Source organism: Polyodon spathula, chromosome 5 (assembly GCF_017654505.1).
Source record: "Polyodon spathula isolate WHYD16114869_AA chromosome 5, ASM1765450v1, whole genome shotgun sequence".
Lineage (NCBI taxonomy): Eukaryota > Metazoa > Chordata > Actinopteri > Acipenseriformes > Polyodontidae > Polyodon > Polyodon spathula.
This window is the reverse complement of record NC_054538.1, coordinates 54,368,181-54,392,412: the sequence shown is the minus strand read 5'-3', so window position 1 is coordinate 54,392,412 and position 24,232 is coordinate 54,368,181. Positions and strand designations below refer to the sequence as shown.

Here is a 24,232-nt window from a genome sequence, read left to right as displayed (position 1 = left end):
TAGGATAACAGTCTCCTTTTGAGCGACTATATTTAATGAAGCACAATAGTGATAATATTACAATGTTTTTTAACAATGTTTTATCCAAAACTCTTCCTAATTAGAAATATTACTGACACAATAATACAAGTGTTTCATGACTTAAGTTTCTAACAATGTTTTATCACGTTTATAAAATATCATACAAGTATTTAAAGAACAATCGAACGAGAAACAATTCAAACCAGTTACTGTTTTCAACCAGGCACACTAATCTAACTAAACCACCTAACATCATGGCTATACTAATTCTACTCATACTTAAGACATTATAATTCAGGCAATGAATATATGCTGACCCTTCTCTCAGGTACAATTGATTCAGAGCGGCTTGGTGATGTCAATCAGTAGGTGAAGGCTTTTCAGGCAGAGTCTCAAATCAGGATTACACTACAGAGGCTGGGTTCAAATTCTTACAAGTTCAGATGAGGATTGGAGGTCAGAAAAAAGACCACTTTAGTATCGTTTGACTAAAGTTTTTATGTCCAATGTTTCAGTTGCCTACCCACCATTCATGACGTCACCACAACCCCCCTGCTCGTGCGGTATGTGGTTACAATGTGTCTGCTAGCTGTCAAGCTTACCTAAATCTTTAGATTCATGCTACAAAATATTTAGCACATTCAAGCAAAAATGCACATACTACTCTAAGTAAATAGAATTCTAAGGCATTAGTTTAAGTAAATATAATCACAAGTTTAGCATGTTAATTATGCATCTTGATTTAACATCTTCACAGAAAATAGACTTCAGCCTACGTCCTTAAAAACCCGATTCTAATGAGCGATACTGCAAGACCAAAAAACACCCTGACCTTTTTACTGATAAAAATACACTGTCGGATGGCGTTACTGGGTAATTTAATTTGTCTGAGAAAATGGTTAGTTAGAAAAAGCCCCTAGCTTATAAATACTTGAGGTGTTGTTGCTTCACTGAAAAGGTGTTAAAAGAAAAGATAACTATAATCAATTTTTTAGAGAAAAACAGGTGCTAGTGACCAGAGAGCATAGGTTTATTTTTAAGTATAGAACATGTAGTATGCAACTATATTTTATGATAAAAACTACTTAGCAGCAAGCAAGCAAGCTCTTCCCTGTAATGTACTGCAACTCCCTCAGTAAGCTCCCTACACTAGACATATCATGCTTCCCATGGCTTCCCAGTCTACACTTAAGGCAGATTGCTCTTATTTTTTCTTTTATATTGAAATTAGACTGGCTCTCCTGAACTAACCTCAGTATAAACACAACATCTTCCAGGGGAGCAAACTGTACAAACAATCTTTTGAAATGGTTTTCTTAGCTGGCACTCGTCACAACAATCGGGTTGTCTTGGAGAAGCTTGTTTATTCCTGGAATTTATCACTCTCAAACCATATCTTGGGCAGTTATGTAAAGTGCCGTACTTATCCATATCAGTCTGTTCACATAAATACTCTAATCTGGGCACACCGTGGGCCATTTGACTGTCTCTAATATAATATGGAATTGCCTCCATATCTGCCACTTTCCACTCCTCCGTGCTGTAGCCACAGTCAGTAGGTATTTGCAACATATTAAACAAGGAGCCTACCTGAACACCAGTATTTATTTTATGTATTCCCCACACCGTGCCAGGCTCAAGGGTTTTGATTAATTCCATGACAATCTCACAGATAACAATCTGCTTGAATCTCTACAGTTTGGCTCCTGGTTGCATCACAGTAGCGAAACTGCTCTGCTCTGGATTGTGAATGATCTCCTGCTTAATGCTGATGCTGGAGCTCCCTCCGTGCTTTTCCTCTTTGACCTAACAGCTGCTTTTGACACCATAGATCATGGCATTCTTCTTGACTGCCTGCAGAAGTATGCTGGGATCTCTGGAACCTGTCTCTCCTGGATGTCCTCTTACCTATCTGGACGCATGCAGTCTGATTTCTATGCTGGATGCAGTGGTGTAGCAAACCCAGTCACTTGTGGTCTTCCCCAGGGATCTGTTCTTGGGCCCCTTTTTTGTATATCTACATGCTCCCCTTGGGTCACCTCATCCACCAACACAGCCTCATGTTTCACTCCTATGCCGATGACACCCAGCTCTACTTAAAACTCGATGCTGGAAACCCTTCTGCCATGGTCGGGCTCTCGTTTGCATTCAAGACATCGAGGCCTGGATGTCTGCCAATTTTCTTCAGCTGAACACTAGCAAATCTGAACTCCTTCTAGTAGGATCTAAAACTCAATTTAAGAATCTCAATATAAATGCCCTGAATCTCGGAAACTGTCTGCTGCTGCCTTCCTCCACAGTACGAAGCCTTGGTGTACTTCTTGACAGCAACCTCTCCTTTGATGCCCACATCTCCTCTGTGGTCAAATCTTCCTTCTACCATCTTCGAAACATATCCATCCCTACCTTTCCATCATGGAAGCAGAGATACTTTGTCATGCATTTGTCTCCTCTCGACTTGACTACTGCAACTCTTTTTATGGTTGTCTCCCGGTATGCATCATAAACCGACTGCAGCTAGTTCAGAATGCCGCTGCCAGGATCCTTACCAGATGTAAAAGACATGAGCACATCACCCCCTGTCTTGCCCGGCTGCACTGGCTACCTGTAAAGTTCAGGATAACTTTCAAAACTCACCTGCTCGCCTACAATGCCCTTCATCACACAGGTCCCAAGTACCTCCTCTACCTGCTGACTCGCTATGTCCCTGCCTGCCAGCTGAGGTTCTCTGACTCCCCAAGCAAAAGTGCAACACACTTGGAGAATGCTCGTTTAGCTTTATGGCTCCGATTATTTGAACTCTCTCCCAGCTTTGGTACGTGATGCTCACTCTTTAAATCAACTCTCAAGACACATTTGTTCTCTCTTGCTTTCCACGCTCTTTAAGCCTGAAATCTTCTATTAGCTGCTGTGATACTATTTCATGTATTATGCTACTACAGTTGTCTGGGTTATACCGCCCCCCCCTTACACCACCCTCACATACCGCCAGCTATTCTCTCTGAACAAATGTCACCAATATAAAAACTCTACTATTTTTACCAGTTATATCGCACCCAGCTCTCCGCCATGTGCCAACTTCCCAAGCTAAGCAAACGTAAATATAAGCACTGTAGTTTCTCTCATTGTAGTGCCAGAGAAATAATCATGGCCAATTAAAACAACACAGTTGTGCAGTTAACCTTTGACTCTTTCCTAATTCATTGTTAACAGAAAGTTAATACCAATGTCATCAACACTCCCGCTCCCAAAGCAAAACAGAAAGTACAAAATGGCGAGTCGACCCTACATTTAACACCAGAGCAAAAGAAAAAAATCGCCATGTATGCATCTGAAAATAAGAAAGCAAGTCAGCAAGACATTGATAATGTTTTCTCGCCTAAGTGAAGCATACTGTTAATCAAGGAACAATTGGAGACATTGTAATGAATAAAAACAAATGACTTACCTTGACAGAACGGGTTGATTTGTTTAACCCGAAAAGGGCTTGATGCAGTCTAAAATAAGTGACTTTTATAAACCACAGAAATAATAAAAAAAAGTAGGATAAGAGGTTTGTTTGTTTACATGCAAGTTTTGCACAAATGAAGGCTGACTTAAGCATCAGTTTTGGAAACAGCAGAATAGTGTTTTTTTTTTACTTTTCGTTTAAAAAGTGTTTGTCTGTACATATTCAACGTTTCTTTTTAACTGCTTAAAAAATAATTATGTTGAGCTTAAATTGCTTTGTGAAATAGATAGATGGCATCTTTCAGTGGGGGATAGTATTCAGCAGGCTTACAGTCGTGCCACAAACACTAAAGTTCAAACGACCAGTACTGTAAAAAAAAAAAAAAAACACATATATATATATATATATATATATATATATATATATATATATATATATATATAAAAAAAATATATACAAAAACACAAATACTTTGACAACAAAACCCATTAAACTGGGATTTGACACTAAATGAAAAAAGATAAAAAAATAATAATTATTTTTTTTTATAAACTGTTCCTCAAAAGTAACCATGTATGTTTCATAGAGATGGGAAAAGATGATAAAGCATCATTAGTACACCTATTGTTGTGTTAGTACTAGTACTGTAGTTTTAAAAAAAAGATTAATGTTTTATTAAAATTGCCTGGAGATACCGTAATTGTAGAACTAAAAAAAATAAAACATTTGAATTTATTGCAAACATAGCAGGTAGTGTGTGTTTTTTTTTATTTTTTATTTTTGGACCCTCAATATAACGCCACCCTCGCTTATTGCCTGTTTTTGCCCATGGCCCTTACTAGGCAGTATAAAGAGTGTTGAATGCATGTCATGGATTATGCATTTTTTACTGCATTTAATGTATTATTGTGGCAAAGTGGTTTATTGTATACAGGTGCAGCAGTGATGCAGTGCGTGAAAAAAGCAGACAGAGATAATTATAATCCAGTATGGAAATGTTTTTATTTTGTATTTCCAGGTCCAGCGACCAAACAATAATTCCCCAGCAGCAGACACCAATGTGTATAACACATGGTATTTAATACAAGAACAGACAGTCCCAAATAATAAACAATATCTGTCCCACAATAATACAAACACTGTCACCAGTCCTGGGTGCGCGCAGTGGTGCTCATGGTGGGTGATACAGGTTTATATTTGTGACAAAAGGTGTAGTGTTGTCCGGTTTAGTGTCTGCCCTTAGCGACAGCTCTGGAACTTTGTTAAATGTCTGGTAGCGTAGAAGACAAGACAATTACAAACAAACAAAACACAACACTGTCCTTTGTTCTTACTCACTACTACCAATGAGAAGGAACAGATTACGATTCTCCATCCCCTTTTATGTTGTCACGCATGACCACTTGGTAAATGTGTGCAACCGCCTCTCCAATCTGCGGCTGCCATTTTGTTTCCATTCCGGGTCAATGCCTTTGTCGCAAATAACGCTGAATCAGCTAGGCTGGTCAGTAAAACATTGACTCCTTTTGTATGGAGAATCTCAGTAGCTAAGACTTATGGTTCATCAACTGATTCAGATTCAGTTGTATTGAGTTTGCCCACGGATGATGATAAACAAACTACAAGTTAGGTGCCTGCTGATATGAAAAACAGTGAGTTTTGGCCCCCTACTGTATTCTGGATGAATGGCATCCCTTCTAAAGTGACCTTGTATGAGCAGAAAGAAATGTATAGTAACAATGTGTACAGATCCAGAACTATTGTACATGGTGCAGAAGTAACCCTGTCACATAAATTAAAACATAATCCTCTTGTTAATCATGCATGTAATATGTGCCAAAGCAAGTCATCAGTGACTGGGCTCAGACTTTGTCCGGCATGCAGTCATTTGGCTAAACACTGTAGAATCTTGTTTGAATGCAATGATTCTGTAGGAGTTTCTTTCTCTCATTTAAATGTAAACCCAAAAAGATATTAAGAGGACTGAATGCATGAGTTGTGAAAAGGTCACTTAGTAAAATGGGCGCATCTGGGAAAATTAGAATGTGAGGAAGGTGTCCCTACTAAGCGTGTACAAGTGTCTTGTAGGTACGAAGTCAAGGCCATGGCGACTCACACCTGTGATGCGAGACGATGGATTCGAGAGCCTATTGTCGTGTTCGCTGAGCCAACCCGAGTTGAACCTGAGACCGAAGTGGAGTCTTGCTGGGAGCGAGCTGAAACCCTGGACATGGATTGGAGAATTTAAAATGAAATGTATTAATGCAATAATATGTGTTATAATCTTTTGTAGTGTTTGTATAATCTTTTTGTTTGGTAAATTATGTAAATGTGTAATCAAATGTAATGTTTAATGCTGCTCTAATCAATAATTGTGAAAATCATGCATTCTTTAAATGTAAAATCATGCAGTAGAAACTGATATAGTCTGATACAAGTGGCCAGTTTTTAGGCAGTTCCTTATCAAGATGGGCTTGATTCCCAGAATTGAATGCTAAGTCTTTACAGCACCCTTTTTAGCCTAAGAAAATGTTGTTAAATGTTGAAATAAGGTTTAATATGCTTGCTTTTTACTATAAACTATTTGTGCGTGTAAGACCATATGCTTAACACTGCCTGTTATAATAATATACATGAAATTGTTTCTCGTCAAGATAGGTTTGCATTTAAAATAGTTAATAATCGTGTTCTATAGGGAGTAAACTGTTTGGTTTGACTCTGAGTTAAAAGATGATGCAGCAGAAAGAGATGCTGTTTGAAATATAAAATAAGAACCTTAAACAAATAATAAAAAGTAATTTTAAGAAAAAGAATAGAAGATGGGTTTTAAGAAGGTAAAACTTTATAACTTGCTGTGAGCCTGTCTTAAAGTCGTGCCAGAAAGTGAAGGGATAGTTGGCATGAAGAGCGGAGTTCTCTTATCTAACAGCATCAAGGTTAGAGTGTCTTCTCACCATAGAAAAATTGGAAAAAACCTTGATTATCGCTGGAAATTGGAAAGCTAAGTGCACAGCTAGCGAACCGGTTTTAGCTGTTTTTTGTGCAGCTGAATAAAATAGGAGGTGGTCCGCAGTTCAGCTGAATTCGTGCTGTTAGGAAACTCATAGGACAAAGACATTACAATCTTACACTTAAATAAAAAACAAATAGATTATCCATGAAGAGAAACTCTATATTAGAAAAACATAATGGAAGTTCCCTATAATATCTGTTAAGCACACGCCTGTAAAGAGAGAAGGAAAACTAATTTGAAGAATAGAATGGCATGAGGGAATATATTATTAGACATTAATACATATAATCAGTATAATCATAACTAATAGTGTTGTATATATTTCAAACAACACTCATATATTCAAAATAATATTATTTTCTTTGTTTCATCTAACTTTTTGGATAGAGGAGGGGTCGAGAGATGAGATCATGATCGGATGTGTGGACCAGGTGTCGTATCTTGAAAAATTGCTGACACAAGGCTCTAAATTTTTAGGCTGATGTGTGCCAAAGAGACTTGATAAAGATTCTCCATGTATTCCTAGGATATGAATCCTATAAAAACTCACACTTTTCGCAAAGGGGTACCACAATCCAAACCTTGCTTGACAGGGTGAAGTGGTCCATCACTCAGACTGATTCCTTTGTTCACGCTACTTTTCCTTATAATAGGAGGTAAGCATATTACTAACATTGTTATATCTTACATGTATATCTTATATCTTACATGCTATAAGGTTTTGAAACTATGTTTTGGTTTTAAGAGAGTGTTATATTGAATGAAACTGAAATATAGAAGTGGGTGCTTGTAGACCGCGTGTATTGGAATTTGGTGGTCTGATCAACCTACCTTTCCAATATTAAAAGCATTTTAATAAAGCGCAAGTGCATTGCTCTGATTCGTAAAACTTAAAATGAATGAGTCTTGAGTGTCTTTCTTTCCGATTAAATAAAGGTTATACAGACATACTTACAGCTCGTCCAGTGCTCGAACATAAACCACTAGGAGTTTAAAACATCTCTGTCCTCCTAACGTCTCCCCTGAGTTGAGTGTGTGCAGAATAAATAGAAAATAAATAAGACCGAATAAAAAGTGTACGTGAAAATCTAAGAAACGAGGCAGACGTGACACCTTCTTCCAGACTGGCCGACCTCCCAACCCGGGGAAAGAACTGTCAGACTAGCCCATCCAAAGAACTCTGTTCTCGCTGCTTAGTGTCCTCATAGGTCGGGAGGGAGATTTACCACCCAGAATCATTGTATTTCTGTGACAATTATGCAGTTCTCTGTATTTAAAGTATTATGGATTTTCTTGTTGTTACTGCATCTTGTAAAGCAGTTTGTAATGGTGGTCCACTATGAAAGGCGCTTTATAAAATAAAGAATGATTGATTCATTGTTGATACCTGCTGAAGTGTTATTCAGTGCTGTTAATCATGACCTGTTCGTATATCTGATTTTCTGTGTATAATTGCTGAAAAACATTGGCCATTAGAACTGCCTTACTGTTTTAAATAGGATGGTACTGTGACAACAATAAACAAACATTCATTCATTCAACAGCAATCATTTAAACAAACCTTTGGGTGTGGTAAACTCCTTTCTGCGTGCGTGGAACCACTTTATTCTGGTTTGTCTTTTATAGTTGGGGGGGGGGGGATTCATTAAAACATTTGGGACTACAATTACTACCTGCCGTTAACTGTAATAGTAGTGATAAAATAAGTCAATTAATACAATAGATCATATTTATTATCTTTTGGTAGCAGAGCATGGTATCGTCGCTTCGCGCCAGCCCATTGTTACATTAAGAACAGTTTCTACAATGTCTGATTTGATGTCTGTTAATTTAGCATCTAATGAATCATACAGCATTTATTTTGCATATTGGAGGTGTGTGTGTGTAGTAATATACAGAAAATAGAGATGAAGTATCATGACAGCCTAGAAATCTTTTAGCGAAAAATGTCTGATGTACTTACAAACACCTGGATATTGTACTCTGCCATTAATATGTTAAATTAAAAAGAATATTTATTTAAGAGTATTCCTTCCAATTCAATTTTTTTTCTTGCGAAAACTCACTTGGATAGTACTTGTAAATGCTATTATTTGGATCCAGCGGTTGTTGGCAGTTGTTCTGCATTACAGTGAGTGTTCATTAATCTGCCCGGTCGTTAATCTGCCCCCGGGTATAAGTTAAAATGAGATTCTGTTAACTGTGTAATTGAAAGATACTGTAGAATTATGTTGCATTTGTTTTCACTGTGGTATCATGTCCATACTCCAGTAAAAATAATCAAATGATTGAATCTGTCCTAAAAGTAAGTATAAGGGCCCAGATATTCGAAAGGTTTGCGCACCACGCAGAGGGTTATGCGCATCGCAAATGAACGTTATGCATGAATGTGCACAAAATGTGTTATATTTTAAACTTATTTTTGCATGCCACAATCCGTTTTGCGCTGTGAACAAATATAATGCATGCATAGCGCAATTTGACGGGCGTGGATGACAATTTGCGAGATCCTGCCATGCTTGAAATTATGCGGCAAACACAAAACCAGTTTTGCAAGGCACAAAACAATGTATTTAAAAAACAAGCCTTAACTCCACACATATCATTCCAGCACTCACTCACTCACCTAATCACTGAAGTGAAATGCAGGCGCTTACCGAGGTACTACAGCAATGGAAAACACCCAGCGATCATACAAGGTTCCATCCACATCTATATTGAGAGGAACGGTAGTTCCTCCTACAAGTTAGAAAAACTTGTTGGAAACTACGGAGTCTCTATACAGCTCCAAGAGTTTTGATGTTTTCACCATGTTGCAGCGGCAAAACTAGATCGCTTTAAATCTATGCGCTTCCGCCAAGTTACCACTAATCACTGCAAGTAAAATTTGAATAAAAACGCTAAGATAGGAAACTACAGCAATGGAAAGACTTTTGAACCACTGTTAAACTCTATACAAGGTTTGACATCTATATGGAGAGGAACGGTAGCCTTACTCAGAAAGTTGTTGGGAAAGAGGTTCTTACGCTTCCAAGAAGTTTGAGAAGGAGTGGCAGCGTAAGAAACATAGAAAAATCGCTTTAGATTACATAGACACCAAGAACCACTATGAATGTCGTTATATTTTACATGTAGATATATTAAAAAAAAAAGGCCCTCAAAGTAACTACCTTTTAATACATGTCATGAAACTATAAGTCGTCAACAAGAAATTTGAGTAATGAAACTAAATTCCTTGAGACTATTAAGCACGTAGTTTCAACTTTCTTTTTGAAGACATGTGAAATGCATTAATTATAAGGAACATCTGCCTTACAAATAGTTTTCTTCTTCTTCCTCTTCCGTTTCTTAATTTTTAGTTTTTTAAGAGTGTGTAGTGACTTTTCAAACAGAAAAGCTAAATAACTGGACATCTACCAATCATGAGATTCCACATGTTGGTCAACATCAAAATAAACTACGGAATGCAAGCAGTTTGATATCCACAACATTTATATTAAACAATTAATTGATTTATATTGTAAAACAGCACATATAGTACAAAAAAAAACCTTTGTTTGAACTTGCTACATGACATCCTTGAAGAGCACACAGCCTTAGCCCGCTGTGCCACTGCACTGTTGTTTAAATGCATTAATTTTTTAAGCTTACATCCATGCCTGACCAGCTTTCGTTGAAAACCTGAAGGTTCTACTCAATTCTAAAAATGCTTTATTTCCTGTTTGAAAATATCCAGTTTCCTGTTTGGTAGACGCCATAGAATGGAATTGTACACAAGCGTGGCATGTAGCTTCCTTGTCTAAATCTTTGATCTCTGATAAATTGTATTTCCTAATTGTAGTTAAATAAATGACTTAAAAATTGTACAGAGGAATAAATATATTTATAAATAAATATTTTTAAATAGATACTTGTAAAAATGAATGTTTATATTATAAATGTATAAATAAATTAATAAATAACAAGCCAGAAAAATGTCATATTAATTGATTTGGCTGATGCTTTTATCCAGAGCAACTGGCATCCATATACCTATATAAAAAGTATGTTTCATGAGTGTTTGTTCACTTGTAGCATATGTGGAGTAGTGGTTAGAGCACTGTGCTCTTGACTAAAAGATTGTAAGTTCAATCTCAGGTGGGGGACACACTGCTGCTTTACCTAGATTGGTCCAGTAAAAAACCCAACTGTATAAATGAGTAATTGTATGTAAAAAAAATAAATAACAACATCACAATTTTAAGTTGGCCTGGTTAAAGGTGTTTGCTAAGAAATAAAATAATGATTTTCAGGCCTGATGGGTACTTTAAACTTTTCTTTGGGTCGAGGGTATACGCAGGTAAACAGCATTTACCCACCTTGAATTTGGGCAATATATCGTTTACCCACTTATCATATAAGGGATATAGTTTATTCACTTCTACTCTCCTGTGATGTGCAAATCCTGTGCTAAAGACAATATATTTTAACAGCAAGCGTCTATGTTGTGTTCAGAGAATGTGAGTGGAGCGAAGCGAAGCAGTGACAATTCCGCTCACCACTCATAATAATATATGAGTTGTGATTCCCGCTCCGCTCCCCCACTTCAGACAAAATTATATTAAAAAAGATATATAATAATAAGTAAATAAACTAGCTGTTTTTTCCCCACATGGCTGAGTTATTTGCAAATCCTAGCAGTTCTACCTTTAACTTGTTATACATTTTTTAACTTTGACACATTTAAAATTTCCCTTGTTTTACTGTGCTTTCTATTGTTTTTTTTAGATATCTTCATGTGTAATGTACTGAAGCATAGACAGCGGTTGCTTAACTTATAGTACCTTAGAGACTTGCTAGTGCAAAGTTTATGTTTTTTGGAATGTGTCCAAAAGTACAATTACATTGTAATAGCGATGCAAGTGGTCTTATTTTCTCTTAACCAAATTGTTCCCTATTTTTCTGTAGATCCAAATCTTTTCTGCACCAAATTCACATGCATTTTGATTACTTAACCATACCTAATAGACAAGCAGCAAGACCACCTCCCCAGAGGACATGACCTTTGAAAGCCCATGTACAGGTCAAACCAGCAGGTTAAGTTTAGGACAACCAGTCTAAAACTGATCCTCATAGTTTAGGTTTTAAAATGGTGAATGTTGGTGAAAATGGTGAAAAAGTCTGCTGAACATGAGAATAAATGTCTACCTAACAATCCTAAATGGAAATAAAATTTGATTATTTTATGATAATATCATAATTGTTAATATACTTTGTGTTGTAGGGGTTATTTTTGGTATGGGCAGTTCCTATGCAGACCCAGTGCCCCTTGCTCTTCAGTTTCGGGTCCTAACCAGTTACAGGCCTTGTATATTTCCAGTTGCATACATTACTTCATTGCCTTGTGCAATTTCATTAAAACCTAAATAAATAGTATTTTTTAAGTTACTTCTTATTAACACTAGCAAAATTGTGTTTGAAACTTTTTTTCTTGTGTTTTTGGTTGTTTTGTACTGTGACAGGGTAGCCGATATGGTGACGTCAGGCCAGAATGCAGGAACAAAAAACAAATGCAGTACTGCAGGGCAAAAGACGTGGAGTGCACCGTTTTTAAGTAACAAAACAAAAAAAAAGGCTTTAACAGAACAACACTCACAGAGCAAAATAAAGTTTAAACAAAATAATCACGAAAACCAAAAACAAGAAATAGGTCAGGCTGGTCAGTTGCAGTTTCTGTCACTCTTCCTATATATATTTTGGTTTTGTTTTAAATCGCTCACTCTCGTTCCTCCTTTCAAACACCCACCTTGACCAAAGAGAACTGCAGGCTTATATGTCATGGCCGAGGGGTTTAACTAGCTAATAATTATTCTATTACTCCTCGGCCACAATCTGCACGAATGTATTAATGTGGATGGGGCTTCCCATCCACGCTGCAACATAGTACAAAAACATAGTACAAAAACAAACATACGTCTACACCAACACAAATACAATAAATAAATCATACAAAATATGCACAGGGGCAGAGGGGTACCCTTTTCTAAAATAAATAAACAATGATGTACAGGGCTCCTCGCCCTGTTACATATACCCCCCCCCCCCCCCCCACCCCCCCCCCCCCCCCCCACCCTTCTGCAAAGCACGTGTGTACCGGTTTTATCGATGGAGGGGGAAGTTCCACTTAGCCGGGAAGCAAGGTGTCCATGGGGGCGGCCATGGTGGGAGGTCCTTCACCCCCACTTCTTAGTGTCTGGCAACTCCCTCTTCCGGGACTTCAGCCACACGATCTCCTGCAGCAAACTGCAGAGCTGGCAACCCCAGGCGATGGCAGCAGCAGACCCTCTGGAGGCGACGGCGGCAGGGGAGCCCCTGGCCATGAAGGAGGCAGCAGAAGCTGCACTTTGGCCTCCTCTCTTTTGGGATGTGGATGCACCGACTACTCCCTCTTGGTTGTGGACACTCGGACAATTCCCTCTTGGGAGCTGGAGATGGCCCTGGGTCCACTCCTCTTCATACTACGGGTCCCCGTAAGGGCAGTCCTCCTGGATGTGCCCAAATTCACCACAGGAGCCACACATAGGAGCTCCTTCCCTCCTCCACTGCTCCTGTTCGGCTGCCAATCTGGGGGTCCAAATGATGTTGGAACCGGGGACCACCACCTGTTAGGCTGCGACTGCTGCTGTTGCAGCAGCTGCCAGTTTTGCTGCTTTTTACAGCTCTTCCTCAAAAGTATTTTTTTCAGCTTTCCACAAAGTAATAATAAAAAAAGACTCAGCTTCAAAGCTGCATCTAATCTCCCTTTGACCAAGAGAAAGGGGGAAGAGAAAAAAACATTAACTTGCAACTGTCAAAAACAAGTTTAAACTGGGCCTATTACATCCAGCAAATAACCTGATTTGACTGTCTTGTAGGCTACTGTGCTAATCAGGGTGTGTGGAACCAGCCATTAGTTAAAGATATGGTTGGACTATCTATCGAGCAAAGAAAGGGTTAGCAGGGAGTGTGTTAAAGTGGATATTAAAATGTTACAGAAGGCTGCTTAGTGGTGTATCCTCAGAGACCAGTTACATTAAGATTCATTATTTTAAATATTACTATTGATTATTAAACCATAGAGTTATAAGGAAAGAAAGACCTATAGCTTTAAGATTGAGGTGTTTTTAACTCTATACTGCTTTATTTATGTTTCAAGTCACACCAACCGAGGGAAGGGGGAATCTAGCAATACTTCATGCAGGCAATTCAGCTGCTCTAGTTCTAAAGCAATCTGATTTATGAAAAGGTAGAAAAATGGATGTGAGAGACAGAGGAAGTTTATGTCATTGCCTTTAGCTTGAACACACTCATCGATGTAGAGCTCTTCTGACATGCTGAATATTTTAGTCAGATTTTGTCATTCTTTCTCCCAGCTGCAGCTCATTGCACTACAACGGCAGTAAATTTCATGTCTGCCCCACCCACTGAGAGTCCTGGTCAGCACTGCCTCTGCTTTCTGTTGCTGCTGCTGCTGCCACAGTAAGTAACTCCAGTAAGGAGCTGCGGCATGCACACAGTTGGGGAAAGTGCTGTGAGAGCCAATCCTAAGCCCCAGGGTTACTGTCTGCACTGGCACCTGTCATGACAAAATGGAAGGCCGGCTGCCAGCGGAAGGGTTCGAGCAGCTGAGGCTGAAGAGCCGACCCGAGCTCACCTCTGCATCTCTCCTCCGAGTTGGTTCTAACGTGTACAGTACTGTTCAGCAACAGGACTATTCTGCAAGTGTGTGGCTAAGAAAAAAGGACAAACTTGAACATGTAAGCTATTTTTAATGGATTTCTTAATTTGAGCGGGTGGTGGGGGTTGAATAGGACTAGTTGGTTTCATCTTTAGCAACTCATTAAGGATGTGTGTTCAATCAGTTTTGCATCTTTTTGTGCTGCAAACGGGTTTAACATAGGATAATATAATCAATCCATTGCCATCTGCATCTTTCTGTAGCTGCACTGTTTGTTTTCTTCTTTTTATAGAAAGAGGTTTTCATTGACAGTTCATATCCTGGTTTAATTTCTTTTCACATTCATAGCTTTCTTATTAAATTATGCACCCTGTAAACCTTTTTTTTCACCCATAATAAGGTTTTTGTTTCCATGTTAATTATAATGTTATGGTAGTTATTGACTGAACATGATGATGATTTCTATGCAGTTGTTTTGCAAATGTGGATAACTCAAATACAGTACAACCCACATTAACGGTCACTTTAACAAGCTAGTGAACCCCAGAACATTTCTTTCAATACAAGTGAATGAGAAAGGCAGTATAATTAGCAGCCACCCACCTTAAGCATCCACAAAGTTCAGCCGCTAAATGGTTAACAGGTCATATCAGAACAGGACTGCTGAATTTCCCAATGGAAAGTTTGTCATTTTTATATCTTTTCTTTCTTTTAAACTAATTTTTCTTACGTACCTCTGCCCCCACATACCTCATTCTGTACAGTGCTTGACACCTTGAATATTTCATGGATTGAAGAGCAAAAAAGGGTTTTAACATCTGGGGTCCTATAGCTTTCTATAGCTGCTGATGTTGTTATTGTAATACTTTTAGCATGTCATGCAAAAGTCTGTGTCACATCTTACCAGTAGCTTTACACTTTGCATTTCATTTCAGCTTCCATCTGTGTAAATGGTGGATAATTTAAAGAAAGTGATGAGCCTTTTTGTTTAAAGAGGTAGACATCAACTGGTGCATAATGACGTGCATGTTGCATTTTGATTGGCTGCGGCAGTGTCCATTAAGTTTGTGCTGACAATAAAAGAACATACTCAAAAATAAGAGACATATTAAAACAATACAATAAAGTGAACTGAGAGACAAGCAATCCATTCATGCAGCTTTTTTTCCACATGCTTTAATAAAAAGAACAGCCACTGTTTATTGCAGAGATGTATGTATTGGTGCCTTTCTATGACAATATTGTCTGTCCATTAGCTAACACTGCCTAACGCTGACAATCCTAATTGTAAATATCTGGCAGAAAATGGTGATGATTTAGTTGGTGATGATTTCTCCCGATGGCTTGCAACGTCCAGATCTGTCAATTTTCCTTTCTTTTTATGATTTCAAGGTGAATAAACTTGGCTTGTTTTGTGCTGATGTCCTATTCATGTTCATACCTTCTGTAGATCCTATTTCCATCAGCACACCGATTGGCCAAACATTTGCAAGGTACCAGCTAACCTGCACCTACAACAGGACCTGGCCACGCTACAATAATAGCCTTGGATTAGAACATACATGACTGTTTCTTTTATGTATTTTTTTACTTATTACTAATCCTACAATAATATATTCTGTGTGTTTCTTTGTTGTGTTTCTGCGTAGATCTATTCCATAAAAATATTTTCCAGGCAGAAACAGTATAAAAGTAGATTTTAAAAACAAAATGTATTCCTGGTATTATGGTTTCTGCACAATAAACAAAGTGGCAAAAGACACATTTTCATAATGTAATATCATTACTGTGGTTACCTTATGCCTTGTTTTTTTTTTATTACTCTGTTACTAGTGAGTCTGAATACTTCAGTTTCATTCATTGTGTTGAGTTTGAAAAATAGTCGTACCGACGACACAAATAAAAGCTGTAAAAATTCATTATCCTGCGTCTTTTTGAGAACTTGTACTGTATAATAATTTAAAGCACAAAACAGACCTCTAAACCACTCAGGGATGCTACATATACAGTGCTGAGAGAAAGTTTGTGAACCCCTTAGGATTTTCTCTCCTGAATAGAAAGGGCGCTGTGTAAGGTTGGTGGTATGCTTCCTCCTAAATGGACAGCTTTGACGATAGGCGGAAACCAGAAGGTGACCATATTAAGGGAAGCGCGTAGCTACTCATACGTAGAAGGACTCCCTTGAAATCAGTGACAGGACAGAGAGCGATTGGAGAAACCACAGTGACAGGTTGATTGCAGGGAGGAGTTTTATGGTACAAAGGGGAAGCAGCTACGTCAGCACTGGGCCTTGCGCTGAAATGTAACTAATGGCTAGAGCTTTTGTCATTGTTTTGTTTATAGTATTTTACAAAGGAAGATTAAGACACTAAGAGTTGCAGCCACAGAGCCAGCACCGACCCCTGAGCACACCTAGGATGACCAGATAGTAAGAGTGAAAAATAGGGACACTTTAAGTTGGTGTGGGGGAGATAGAAACCTTGTTTAAATGAACTACTACACAACGCAAGTGACGCAAACTACATATCTTTCTTTGTACACAGGCTTTTTTAATTTAATCTTCCTGTGTGCATTGCACTTAGGCAAAAACAAAAACGTAGAGAAACATTAAAAAAAAAAAAAAAAAACTCAAAGCGGTTAACTTTCTTATTTACTGTTCAGATGACAACAATGTTTTATCAGCCTATCAGTGCATCTGTATTGCTTTACTGTGACCTGTACTGTACAGTAGGGGGTGGGACAAAGTCAGTGCTCCAATGTTTTGATTTAGGTTGCTAAAATCTAGTTTTCAGCATTAAATGTAAAAAAAACAGAAATGGACGACAAAACAAAGCAAGCAAAGTACATTTTGGCTGAGGATTGTGTCAAGACATTCCCCAACGAAACTGTACATGCAAATAGAGGTAATTGTATTGAACATCTTGTAATGTGACTTAAAATTCGATCGATCGCTATAACTTCAGAATCACACGTTAAACAAAAGGCTGCTGAACAGAATGTAAAACAAACAACAGCTTTCAGAAAACAAACTGGAAAGTCAGCGCAGACAAAAAAGTATTCCTGTGTTGGTTGTACCCAAGTTAAATCAGCACTACAATCAAGAACAGCTACATCGGTTCAAAAAACTTGCTGTTTACTTTTTAAACGCAGTTAGAATTTTTGACACGAATATATGCTGGTTTTCTTTGTTTGGCTCTGTACTTATCAAATAAATTCCTGGACGGGACAAATAACATGACAATGAACATGCTGCATATATGGACTTTATTAAAGAATGTCAGATACCTTTGGGTAGCTGAGTTTTGGGACTGTTTCTAATTGTAACACAATTTTTAGGCTTTTATAGTGCTATGAAATATTATCTAGGTGTATTTAATGTTTAAACAGGTCCACATAACATCCTTTTTGCTGATGACATAACTGTAGAACTCCTTGCAGTAATTAATTAATTTTTACTTTTGAGCTTCGATTACTTACGAAGCTTCAATTCACATTCACAATACTAATACTACTACTACTAATAATAATAATAATAATGTTGTATCCCACCTGCGTGGTGCTTCACATCCAACTCGTAGCTGTGTGATGCCGCACTCTTTTTTACACAATTTACAAAATGTCTTTGTAACACAGTCATGATTGAATCCACCCCCCCCCCCCGCCTCCGCCACTGTGTTCAGTACTTGCACTTTTTCTTTTTTCTTTTTAGTGACAGGATCTTCAACACCAGCCCCATGACACTTTGTCAGTAAAACCAGACGCACCAAGTAAAACACATGACGCATACCGCATCATATGATTGCAGATTAAAGTGACTGGATAGCCGCATAGATACAATGCAAACATCGCACTCATACAACATGCCCTAAACCAGTAGAGTATGCTGTTGCACCGGGAGACAGTACAGTAGCCACATCTACGAAATTTCATAACGAGAAAATAATAACATTTTTCTCCTGGGTTTTCATAGTTTAGTCTAAAAAAGTTCCCGAAAGTACCTCTATTGGGACGAGGGACAAAGCCCCTAATATCGGGATGATACCAATTTTATCGGAACGATACCGATTTTATCGGGACGTCTGGTAACCCTAAGCACATCCCTCACACCCTCACAGCACCGCACAAGACACCAACATTGCTGGATTGAAGGAGCACACTTTCGTACACTGAGGATTGTGGTTTTGGGGTGTACCTTTGTTTATTTGGGGACTGTAACCTACCGTGTTTCTCCCGACATTTTTGGAGTTACTGTTTGTGCTTTCCCTTGTTTTATTCCACCATTCACATCTTGTCACAGGGGGTATGGAACCCCACTTGACAGGGTCTCCATATAAATACTTTGGAACAACAGGCAGTTTACCAGGCGACCTCAGGTCTCCCAGTTTCCATTGCATAGCCCACAAGCTTTTGCTGTGGGCGCACGAGAACCTCCTCTCACTGCGGACAGTACACCTGCCCGGGGTGATAAACTGGGCAGTGGACATCCTCTCAAGGGGAGTTCCCAGCACCTCAGAGTGGAGGCTTCACCCTGAGGTGGTGAGTCTCATTTGGGAGAGGTTCAGGAGAGCAGAGATAGATTTATTTGCCTCCCAGGAATCCACTGTCCCCTTTGGTTCTCCCTAACAGGAGCCAAGGACCCACTGGTGATAAATGCCTTGGCTCACCTGTGCCCGAGGCAACTGTTTATATGCCTTCCCACCACTGGCAATGCTCCTACTGTGTCTGGAGAAAATCAGACAGGATCGGGCCTGGGTGCTATTAGTAGCCTCATATTGGCCCAGGAGACTCTGATACAGCTCCTGAGCAGCCAGCCGTGGAGGCTACCCAAACACCGCAACCTGCTCAGTCAGATGCAGGGGATCTTCTGGCATCCTGACCCATCAAGCCTACAGCTCTGGGTTTGGCCCCTGAACGGCTGTCTGGGTCTGTCTGGTAGGGTCATTGACAGATGTGGTACCTCCTTTGGGGATTTGACCCAACATGACCTGTCCCATGGCAGTTATATTGCAATTTTTTATCACCTAATGGCGATACCCATTAGTTGATGGCTATTTTCGAATTGAAAGTCCCTGTGGCAAATTGGTTAACAATGTGCAGGTGCACGAACGCAGCAGTGATCAATAAACAGGCAGATAACAATAATCCAGGTCCAATGATGTTTATTTTTACAGTCCAAAGTCCAAATAATAATAATGAGAACAGGCAATACAGCAGCGTGTATTGCTTTGTTTAATCCACAGGTTGGTCCCGAAATAATAACAGTCCCGATCTTTAACACCCACACATAGCACAAAACACAAACATAGTGTGTGATTTAGTGCTCATGCTGCAAATACAGTATAGTGAACAATGGTGGTTTTATATGGATAAGTGCTGGCCCTTGGCGACAGCTCTGGATCGTGTTCAGCTCTCTAATAACAACAAAGTGGTTCCTTAGACATGACAAAAATAAACAAAACTCAATACACTTTTCTCCTTCCTGTTCAGCTTTAACCATACAAGGGAACAGATCACTTCTCTACGTCCCCTTTTGTACAGTCAATCATGACCCCTTGGTTAACTAGTGCAACCGCTCCTCCAATTTGCGGCTGCCATTTAGCACATCATTTTGTTTCAGAGAGGGAAGAAGCAGCATTACTTTGTCTCCTGGTCGAAAGGTTCGAATTCTTGCATCTTGATTGTAATGCTGCTGTTGCGGGTGCTGAGCCGATTTGAGATTTTCCTGGGACAATGACCGACCAAATCCAGGTGATCTCTCAGTAGGAGCACATGCTGTACTACATTTTTGGATGAGTCTTTGTGCTCCTCCCACTCCTCTCTCAACAGATCCAGGATGCCGTGAGGCTGTCGCCATATAAAAGCTTGAAGGGGGAGAACCCTGTTGAACTATGTGGCACCTCTCTCCCTGTAAAAAGAAGGTAGGGGAGAAGCGAGGACCAATGTTTTTGTTCTTGGTTCACAAATAGTCTCACCATCTGCTTTAGGGTCTGATTAAAACGTTCCATCAAACCATCCATCTCTGAATGGTAAACAGATGTCCTGAAGGGATGGATTTTTAGTATTTTGCAAACTTGCTGTAACGTATTAGACAGAAAGTTAGTTCCATGATCAATCAAGATTTCATTGGGGATCCTTACTATAGCCATAATCTGCACTAGTTCTTTGGCTATTGCAGCTGCACTAGTGGAACTGCTTCCGGGTATTACGTTGCATAATCTACCACCACTAATATATGCATATACCTGGAATCAGAAGGTAGCAAAGGGCCAACTGTGTTCATTGCAATGCGTTCAAAGGGGGTAAAAATAATCAGCAGTGGAACCAAAGGGGTGGGGTTCACTCGACCGGGCACTACTCTCTGGCAGTCTAAGCATGTGGCTACATATTTCGTCACTTCATTGTGAAGTCCTATTCAATAAAATTGAGCCAATATCCATTCTCTGATTTTGTCAGCTCTGAGGTTCCCTGCAGAAAGGCTATCATGTGCCAGCCTCATGACCTCGGGCAAACAAGACTTGGGAACCATCAATCGTGTTACAGGCTGTCCTGTGCCTGTGGCAAGGTTTACCCTGTACAATAATTACCCCTAAATAATGAAGTGCGGAAAAACTAGTGCCACAGTGCCTTCAACATACTTACCTTCAATAGACCAGACCTGTCCCCAGGTGTGCATTAGTGAGGCCCCACACTATGTCCGCACTTTAGTGCCACATGCCAGATATATTGAGAGGTGCGTTTGTTACCATCCGAGCACTCTCCCACCAGACCCCAGTGTCATAGACATAAAGGTGGGGTTCCATATGGTAATGCACAAGCCAGTCTTTGGCTTAGCCTTGTGGCCTTGGTACTCTCACCTATACAGCAATGGTTAGGTTATTATCATAAGCCTGGTTCCTTGAAATAGAAATATAACCATTAACCTTCAAGGTTGCTTCGTCCATGATTGCAGCAGGCTTGAAGTAAAAATGATGCTGTAGTCCTTATATGCCATCGGGCAGGAATGACTGCATCACAGGCACTCTGTGCAGCTTTGATATAATTATTGAGGTTCAGGGTCTTTATCAGGTGAACACCCATGTGGCAATGGTTTCATTTCTATTTCAGGGAACCAGGGTTATGATAATAGCATTCTCATATTTATAGAAATATGACCTCACTATGATAAGTGTAAGAGTATGTATGGGTGTGGGTGTGTTTATGTGTGTTAAGCAAGCAAAATCTTAGCAATGATTTCTCAGAGTAAATAGGTTTGTAGTTGGTCTGTGTGCCACTTCATGACAGTGCATTAATATTTTTTCTGATCCAGAGTTCTCTCCCTCTCTCTCTCTCTCTCTCTCTCTCTCTCTCTCTCTCTCTCTCTGAGAAACCTGAGCCAGCATTACTGTGAGTTAATCCAACCAGCCAGGCTCTTGTCTAAATTTACATTAAGCTATTTCTATGTGAACAGTCTTTGTGTGCAGCCAGGTATGTTTATTCATGCCTGTATTAAAACACATTTATGTTGTTATTTCTGTTCTAAGGAGTGAATATGTGAGGTAGCTTTGCAGGAGAACTCTCCTGCCACTGCATAACAGAGTAAGTTTGTGACATTGTGTCAGTTCTTAGTGCCTTGCTGTATTCAAAACCATACATTACAGTTTTTATTTGGAAATTTTTCACATCGTAAAAGCGGTGTCAATATAACAACTGTAACATTATTAGAGGGAACAGACCTTCACAGATTAACCTTTCAGTTAAAAAGAGATATAACCTTGCTTTCGGTCCAAGTACTTGGAGTTGAAGCTCACATGCAGTGAGAATGCAGCTCGCCCTGTGAAGAGCCTGGTGGGAGCATGTCGGTGAGTTTAATTTCTGCTATTCTCTTATGGAGTGCCTGGTGTTTGTTCAAAGCTGGTGGTGGACGAACAGCCTGGTTCAGAGTTGTATGGATTAGATTACATTTTCTGTTTCCTCAGGCTGGGTAAGACTAACATTTATTTGTATTATATTTCTTTTGTGTCTGCATACTTTGCAATGCTTTTTTTTTTTTTTACGATATAATGTAGTCAAAGCTAGAAAAAGGCTTATTTAGTTTAGCTATTTTTTAAAGTCTGATTTAGAAAATTAGACCTATTTGGGAACAAATGTATGTGTATATTTGCTCCTTTATTTAAAGGTGATTTATATGAAATACATATTGCAATGTGCATTTGTATTTAGTGTATTTTTTTTTAAATATACTGTTGCATATATTAAATATAATACATGTAGGTTTGTGTATACATCATGTGTGTCACAGATTGTATGTCTTTTCCATATAGTGAAATCAATCAATACTCAAACTGTGACTGTGTTTGATGAAAATAACACAGATTTCTAATTCATTTTGGAACTGTTGCTTGTGAACCTTTAGAGAATGGATGCTCAATGATCGTTTCCATTTTTATCAGAGCCAGTGTACAGAGATGTAAAATGTTTAGTGGCCAGTGGTCAACAGCAGTAAAATCAATGGGCAATAGTTGACTTTCCATTAAACAGAGCACTTGCTATTCATTTGGGAAACAGAACATGACCACAGCCACTCCTGTAAAGCATTATATTCTATGCATGCTCAAGTACACCCTGTATATGTATCAGGGGTATGTAATTTAGTTCACTATTCAACTCAACTTTTATAGGGTAACTGATTTGTGTAGAGCTAAAATTGATTGTTTTGTTTGTATGCTTCTGTGTACATTTAAGTCTGTAAGATTAATTATTTTTAGCACACCGGCATGCAATAACTCACTAATTATGGTATGCTTATCCATTTTTCATGTGGACAGAGGATGTGGGGAAGGCTACACACACAATATCATTAAACAGTGGCACAGTACATTTCAATCAGAAGTTGTTACTGTAGTGCATTTACTATATTGGAGATTTGATTACAGGAATATTGGTTGTTTAGAGAAAGCAGAAGGACCATGTAAAGATAAAGTTGTAGATTTATAGAACAGGAGAAGATGAATGTAACTGCGACAAGATGTTTTCTTTTGCATCATGGCTAGAGAGAACACCATGTAACAGTATAATATTCAGGTAAATTACACATCACTACTGAGTGGAGCAAAATACAGTTGTGCTTTAATACAGGGAATGCTTTAATTTCGAATTGTTCAGTCATTGACAGATGTCACTCTGCTTGTGCCAGTGGCTGAGGACATTTTGCAGGATATTAGTTTGTCACAATTATGTAACACATCATGTTTGCCATCAGATCGTGAAGGGACCTTTGTTGGTTTATAATAACAACAGTGTGATGGGGACGGGTATATAATGGAAATAACACATGCAAGTCTCATAGGTTGGATGCAACACACACATTAAATGAAATTTATATATATATATATATATTATATAATATATATATAATATATATATATATATTATATATATATATATCTAACAATAAATGTCATTGGTTGTGCCTCTATGATATATCAACAGTCACTGCACAGTTTGCATTCAACTTTTTTTTGGTCACCTGGGCATTTAACTAAAAAATACGAAACAGCAGCAGGGTTTCGAAACATTTCTTTCAATACAGTTTACGCTATACTTAAAAGTTTGCCTCTTGATAACACAAGCTAGAGGGGGGAGGGGCTGACAGTGCTCAGTTTTTTAAATTAAAATTATTAGTGTTAGCGTATATTTTGTACGTTACAAACATATTCTTAATTAATAGAAAAGTGATTTTTGTTAAATATCCTTCCGCCTAAAACTGATCTGAGAAAAAATAGATCCATATACAGTAATTAAAAATAAAATAAAACCAAAAATGCATTAAGAAAAATAAAGCAATTTATAGATTGCCATTCAAAGTGCAGTTTTTCTTTATTCATTATAATTCTTGTACTTCTTGGTTTGTTCATTATATTTAAAATATTACTGCCAATTTTCATCATGGTACAGCACAAACAAATTTGCCTTTAGTCATGCAGGTGACAGTGCTGTGTTTTTTTTATTTTGATCGTCCTTTGTTTTCCGCGGAAGTGACAGGAGGTATTCATACCACATTAGCATTAACGCT

At 38.6% G+C, this 24,232-nt stretch overlaps 1 protein-coding gene across 1 annotated transcript in view; it reads left to right on the top strand.

The window, feature by feature from the left end:
* The first annotated feature begins 14,011 nt into the window (after nucleotides 1–14,011).
* Nucleotides 14,012–24,232, top strand: part of LOC121316053 (inactive phospholipase D5-like) — a 110,980-nt gene continuing 100,759 nt past the window's right edge. Inside the window, exon 1 of the mRNA XM_041250761.1 lies at nucleotides 14,012–14,260. Coding sequence (XP_041106695.1) covers nucleotides 14,093–14,260 — 168 coding nt within the window. The 5' untranslated portion in view covers nucleotides 14,012–14,092. The remainder of the gene's footprint in view (nucleotides 14,261–24,232) is intronic.